This window comes from Cupressus sempervirens, chromosome 11 (assembly GCF_028749045.1).
Source record: "Cupressus sempervirens isolate cs-2001-9-10 chromosome 11, ASM2874904v1, whole genome shotgun sequence".
NCBI lineage: Eukaryota > Viridiplantae > Streptophyta > Pinopsida > Cupressales > Cupressaceae > Cupressus > Cupressus sempervirens.
This window is the reverse complement of record NC_143128.1, coordinates 593687736-593694455: the sequence shown is the minus strand read 5'-3', so window position 1 is coordinate 593694455 and position 6720 is coordinate 593687736. Positions and strand designations below refer to the sequence as shown.

The 6720-nt window shown below is 34.9% G+C and overlaps 1 protein-coding gene across 2 annotated transcripts; it reads left to right on the top strand.

Moving 5' to 3' along the window:
- Nucleotides 1-605: 605 nt before the first annotated feature.
- On the top strand, nt 606-5959 carry LOC149531059 (serine/threonine-protein kinase AFC1-like). 2 transcript variants are annotated; one of them, XM_089811225.1, is made up of 12 exons: nt 606-1157; nt 1338-1464; nt 1691-1717; nt 1905-2058; nt 2874-2922; nt 3101-3215; nt 3474-3550; nt 3915-4059; nt 4221-4285; nt 5124-5221; nt 5336-5441; nt 5560-5959. In XM_089811225.1, the coding sequence occupies exons 1-12, from the start codon at nt 1056-1058 to the stop codon at nt 5704-5706; spliced, it is 1212 nt and encodes a 403-aa protein (XP_089667351.1). In that variant the 5' UTR covers nt 606-1055; the 3' UTR covers nt 5707-5959. The 2 variants fall into 2 exon arrangements, with proteins under 2 accessions (XP_089667351.1, XP_089667352.1); XM_089811226.1 differs by lacking the exon at nt 1338-1464 and having other exon boundaries at nt 610-1157.
- Nucleotides 5960-6720: the final 761 nt, after the last annotated feature.

Here is a 6720-nt window from a genome sequence, read left to right as displayed (position 1 = left end):
CATGAAACATGCTTTTTATGTTATAACTCTATTTGACCATGTAATGAGTACACCAAGTCATCTACAAGGGCATGAGAAAAAACCACCAAAGTGTGCCCAAAATGAGTATGCAATTATACAAGGATACAATTAATGACACTCCACTTTCCATTTGATAGTTTTCAAAAATTTCCAACGTAGGTGGTTTGGAGGTGAGATTTAACCATTTCATTTTAAGGACAATTTCCTTCGAAGACTCTAATTATCCATTTACTTGTTATGAAAATTCCTTTTATGGACGAATCTATGATTCACGACTTCCTTGTCTTTTGATTACATGAAATGATGCCAGGAATAATAAGTAGCCTTTTTTTTGTTAACCATACTACCTATAATTTTTTTTTGATAAATTGAGTTAATTGATGGTAACATTTTTTTTTGGAAGACAACCAACAAAACAAAAAATATAAACATGAATAACAAGTAAGATTTTATTTGTCACTTAGAGATGACCACCCATAAACATGATATATCTTGTCGAAAAGACATTAATACGATAAATTGATATTCCTAGTGTAAAAAATGTGAAATTTGAATATAAATATATCTATATACTTTTCACATGCACAAACAAATGGAACATGAAGATTTCCCATTCGATGAATGGCGTAGAGGTTAGGTTTGACTATGCTTATCTATCATTGGTTTACATAACAATGAGCGCCATACTCAAGCATAACTATCCGGTGCTTATTTTTTGGTGTGTTGGTGGGGATATAAACAATGCTTCATATTCTCCTCATCAGTTGTCTACCAGACGGTAATGGGCATATGTTCCAAACAGCACAAGCCCTTCAGAGAAAAGAACCTCCTAAGCGTTGAAGGACATCCTTCAAACGAATCTATGAAGTTTTAACTTTTTTTAAACACATAAATTCAACTCCCAAACACCTGTCTGTACCGTTCTCTCTGTATTCATTTGCCTTATCCCCCGATATCTGGTTCGTTATATAGAAAATACAAGTCCGACAACCTGTTTTAATTGCTTTCAATCTTTGTCCACTGGGTTTGGTGCCATGGCTTGTGTTGCAGAATACCCATTTCAAATGGCAGAGGATCGTCCCAGAAAGCGCAGAAAGCTAACTTCACTGTGGGACGTTCTTCCTCTCACTAATCAGGTCAGTTCTTTTTCTTTCTCCCTTAATTTTTTTGGGTGATTATCATAGTTGAGAAAATATTAGAGGGTCTTTTGTTTTTTATTAGAGGGTCTGTAATTTGATGGGCAGATGAAATTGGAATATGGGTTTTGTGCTTCTTTTGTTAATCAATGGAAGAAATGAATAAATGGCTGTGTGTAGGCCCAGCAAACACTAGTATTTAGTGGGCAAGGTGTATTGGCCCATAAAACTGCATCCCCTCCATGGCGTGACGATGACAAAGATGGACATTACATGTTTGAACTTGGAGATAATTTAACGCCTCGCTGTAATTGATACTTTTTCACCTGATACCCATAAGTTATTTTTGCCCCGTTGGAATATAGATCTGTAGATAAATGGCTTCAGATCTGACCGCTCAGGGACTTTTTATTTTGTTCTCTTCTCTCTCGATCTTTACTTTTTCACACCGTGTTTTAGAGTTTTATGGGGATGAATATTTGGTTCTCTTGCAATTCTGATAGCGGCTTATATTTCATTTTTTGTTCCTGCAGACAAGATACTCAGCAAAATGGGGGAAGGTAAATTTGGGTTTTCTGTTTTCTTTCACCTTTTCCTCTGTCTCACTTCCGCTATTTCTAAGTCTAGATATTTTGTTAAGCGGGCACCATTAGTTTATGGATTTTAGTTTGTGGAGAGGGTTTCCTAATTGGATGCAAATCACAAGCGTGTTAGGTCGTTATGTTCCGATATTTTCTTTAATTCTAGGTACTTTTGGTCAAGTGGTGGAATGTTGGGATCGACAAGCAAGAGAATTTGTAGCTATCAAGATTGTCCGTGGGTTGCAAAAATACAGAGAAGCTGCAATGATTGAAGTTGATGTGCTTGGCGAGGTTGGGAGGAATGACAAAAGGGGCACCCGGTATGTACATGTGCCTGGTGTGTGATTGCTTTGGTAGCCATTTTCTGTGATTGCTTGTCTCCTGCAAATGCCATTATGTTTTCTTGTATTTTTTTGAGTGGTTGTACATGTGCCTGATGTGTGATTGCTTTGATAGCCATTTTCTGTGGCTGCTTGTCTCCTGCAAGTGCCATTCCTTTTTCTTGTATTTTAATTTTTTTTTTGAGTGGTTGATACTTGATAGTAGTCCTTAAAATTCTAAAAACATATTTATATAGCTTTTTCGCACCATATTCCTTCAAAGTTGTACGAGCTGACTGAAACCTAATATTAACATGGAAATTAAACCTTGGTCGTACACTTTTCAGCGTTCCTGTTACAGTTGCAGACCCACTCACTGGACAGATAAATTTCAGAATTACATTAAAAGACACCTGGAAAGATGGGCTTGGCTCTTTGATAGGGTTACACCCATAGAGTTTTTTTTTTCAACGATCCATAGATTTTGGTCTAGATCTATATGCTCCCATAAGTTCAACCCCTATCTCTGGGTGTATCTATTGCTACTACAATTATTTCTATGATCTGTGGGAAAGAAAACCAGGCAGAGGATGCAAAAAACATGAATCCCCTGGCCTTTTGTTCCTGTTGTGCTATATTTTGAGGAGATTTATCAATTATTTTCTAAATTTTTGTTAGAATGAAAAGGGAACTTATGATTCTAGAAAAGATTACTAGGGATTCTAGACATCAAAAGATATTGCTACCATTTTTTCTTTATTTTCCTTTATCACTGCACAAAAGCTTCCTGACACTAGGTTTTCTTTTTAATGCAGTTGTGTTCAGATGCGGAACTGGTTTGATTATCGGAATCACATTTGTATTGTAAGTAGTTAAGAACATATTTGATCATAAACAAGGTTTCCAGATGCTACATTTGATGCAAAAGCGTTATAGTTTGTGTTTTCTTTTTTTGGGAATGCCACAAACCATGTCAGTAAATCTGGCAAGGGAGAGATTAGACATTAAAGTTTGTGTCAATAAATATAAATGCTTTCAACAGGTCTTTGAGAAGCTTGGGCCGAGCTTGTACGACTTTCTACGCAAAAACAATTATTTCCCGTTTCCCATTGATCTAGTACGGGAGATCGGCAGACAACTTTTGGAATCTGTAGCATGTGTGTAAATTGTAGACAACACTTGTGGCTTTTCTGTTTAAATATGGGAGTATTCTTTTTGTTACAGTAACGTTAATGGGTTTCAATGCATGTTCATTTATAAATTATGAGATACTGCAGAAATATGTTCTCAGAATATTTTAGTACTTTTCTCTGTCATGTTCAAATACTTTTTCACTGTTTTTTAGATTAAACATTAGTGCTTATAGTTAAAGATATTTGTTTTCCTAATTTTTTTCTGTATTTTCATGGTGACAGATATGCATGAACTGCATCTAATTCATACCGATCTGAAACCGGAAAATGTTCTATTTGTGTCTTCAGAATACGTTAAGGTAAATAGCTGTGCTATATCTCGTTAGGTTTTTGATGTGAATATTTGTATTTTTGATGTGAATATTTGTAAGGGTTGATAAAAAGTAGTTCTGTTTGATAATTGTAAGATACCTATGTTAATCATCTTATGTTTTAATTGTCTGATAATAGAAAACTATCTACTGAAACAATCTGCACGTTTTTTAATTTTGTATTTTGAATTCTGAGAAGCTTTGAGCCACAACGCTCTTTCCTTGGATTAATCTTTCATTTTTTATTTTTCATTTTTCTATTTAACTATTTATATATATACATATATATATATATATATATAAAAGCCTTGTTTTAGCTGTACTTATTTTAGCTGTTTTAAATGTTTTAAAGTTGTCTTTACAAGATAAAGAAGGCATGAGGTTGCCAAAGTCCGGTGCCATTAAGCTGATTGATTTTGGAAGTACTACGTTTGAAAACCAAAATCATAGTTCTGTTGTATCGACAAGACACTATCGAGCTCCTGAAGTTATTCTGGGTAATATTAGAAGTCTACCAGAGCTAATGGTTGTGACTGGACATTTTTCTGTCTTTCATGGTGCCCTAGTTATGATCAAATAGTTTTTGTTGTTGCTTTTACATGTTCATCATATCAAATCACATTTTTTGACTTTATTGTTTGCTCATTTTTAATCTCAGGTCTTGGATGGAGCTATCCTTGTGATATTTGGAGTATTGGATGCATATTAGTAGAACTTTGCACGGTAAGCTATTTTAAAATTATTTTCACTTTAAGGTTTACTTATCTTAAGCTAGGTTGCTTGGGATGTGTACCCACACCCCTGGTACGCATACCCATGTGCCAACGATTGCCATAGCCCTACAACTTATTAGTTGGGGGTCAGGGGAGGGGCCCATAGAATAGTAGGGCTCGGAGAGGGGTTGGAAAATAAGTTATGTCTTTCAGAAGAGTGACCCGGATAGGCAAACTCAATTGCCGAGACCCAAGTACCGGGGTACTCAATGGAGAGCATTATAGCTAAGCACCTTGATTAAGACTTCTGAATTTTGTTTTTATTTTTTGTTTGTGTATCAGCTTGTTGTTTATCAAGCTCAATTCAATACGTAATTAGTTTGAAACTTTGAGACAATAATGATTTACAGTAAACTTTGTCACTGTTCAAGTCAGAAGTCTATTATTTGCAATATGTCATTTGTATATGAGTTATGATCTTGTTTATGTTTAATGTCCGCCTTCTAAGCATATATCATAAATTATTATTACAAACATATTGCAAATCTGAAACTGAAAACAGTGCATTGATTTTTTCAAAGTTTTCACTATTCTTGTTTGGAAAAATGATTTTCATGGCTCATAATTTTAAATTTTCCATAAATATAAAATTATATTAAAAAAAAGTTTGAAGTACCCAAGTGCTCCCTTATTTTGAAAAATACCCATACCCATACCAGTACATAAGTACCACTGTCCCCATGCAACCTTGAATTCTTAAGTCTTACACGTGTAGCGTTGCAGTTCAGTTATTATTCCTTAGAACAGATGATTGTGGTTATCCTTCTGAATGATTTAAAAATTTGCAGGGAGAAACCCTTTTTCAAACACATGAAAACCTAGAGCATCTTGCCATGATGGAAAGAGTCTTTGGGCCGTTGCCTCAGCATATGATCAAGAATGTAGAGTGAGTTTTCTTGATATTTCCTTTGTTGTGTAAATTTTGCTATTTCTAAAAATGCATGTTCCAATATGTCTGGCAGAAACCTAATGGCAATTTACTAATTTGTTCTGGGGACAGTCGAAAATCTGTGAAATATTTTAGACATGGATCAAGGCTGGATTGGCCTGAAGGAGCAGCATCAAGAGAAAGTATCAGAGCCGTTAAGAGGTTGCTACAATTTAAGGTACCATAAGTAATTTGTGTGATTACTATCTATGCTACTATCTATGCACTGCATTTCCTAGGCAGGCACAGTTCACCTGCTTTGAGTGTAATTTCACAATCTAAGTTGGTTTGTGCAGAATTTAATATTGGCACATGTAGACCACTCTGCTGGTGCTTTTATAGATTTGTTACAAGGTCTTCTTAGATACGAACCCTCACAAAGATTTGAAGCTCATGAAGCATTAAACCATCCATTTTTTCGGGAAGTGCCTAGAAGATTCTAGTTAAATTCACTTTTAAATATGTGTCTTCTTTGGGCCAATTTAGACCAAAATCAGTAATAGAGGTGCAAATTTGCTGATACTAGCTATTGAATTGTACTGCTATAAGATGGTACTGGGTTTTTAGGCAGTGTTAACATTGCTGGTTGAAGTATCACCACAAGTTGTATATGGTATGTGCAAAAGTTTGATAATTTTCAGATTTATAAGTTGTAATATATTAGAGGAAGCCTAAGTTTGGCTTCAATTTATGAGATTTCTGTATAATACCTCCATACCTGTTTCTAATGCTTTGTGCATTTCTTAAAAAAGTCCATATATTTGAGATTTTGATATCCTAATAACACATAAATAATTGTGCTGTTTAACACTAGCAGAGTCTGTATGATGTTAGTGGTAATTGGTGGGCTTTTTAATTGGAAACCAAGCATAGCAACTTTTATTAATATTAGTGTATGGTTTTTCACAGTGAGAAATGGTTGAATGATAATTGCTTCAATTCAGTAGAAGGACAAAGACCATTTTGTAAATATCACTATTACTACAGCCATTGGTCAAATGATTCTAGAGGTGAAGTTGATGGTCATCTAAAGCTCGTAATCTGAAATATATGTGAGGCCAGGAAACATTAATCTGTGTGAGTGTTGTTGGGTGATAACTATTTGTTATAGGCAAATGCTCGAATCTGCATTGAACTCTAATGCTGGTTTAACTAAGATCAATCAAGGCCAATGGAGTTATTTTCTTGACGTAGAAGTAGGTGGTCAAACCTGAGAAGGGAAACCAATTTTTGTTGTTTTTTAATTAACAGGTTAATGGTTTTGTAAAATGAGAAAATAATTCTGGAAATGTGTATAATTGGCCGCAGATGAGTATGAGCAGATGTGGTAATAGGCTTCATTGCCATGAAAGCTACTACCTAGATTTGTATCCCAGATTGGACCGTGTGAAGGCATAACTATTGCGACTTCAATCCCCATTCTTTACCAAATTTTTTGTCAAGCATGAATATTATTA

Excerpts from the sequence above, each read along its gene's own strand:
- LOC149531059 (XM_089811225.1), top strand. The coding sequence starts at position 1,056 with ATGGCTTGTGTTGCAGAATACCCATTTCAAATGGCAGAGGATCGTCCC. Across the intron at positions 1,718-1,904 it reads ACTCAGCAAAATGGGGGAAG|GTACTTTTGGTCAAGTGGTG; the intron begins GTAAATTTGGGT and ends CTTTAATTCTAG. Across the intron at positions 2,059-2,873 it reads AATGACAAAAGGGGCACCCG|TTGTGTTCAGATGCGGAACT; the intron begins GTATGTACATGT and ends TTTTTAATGCAG.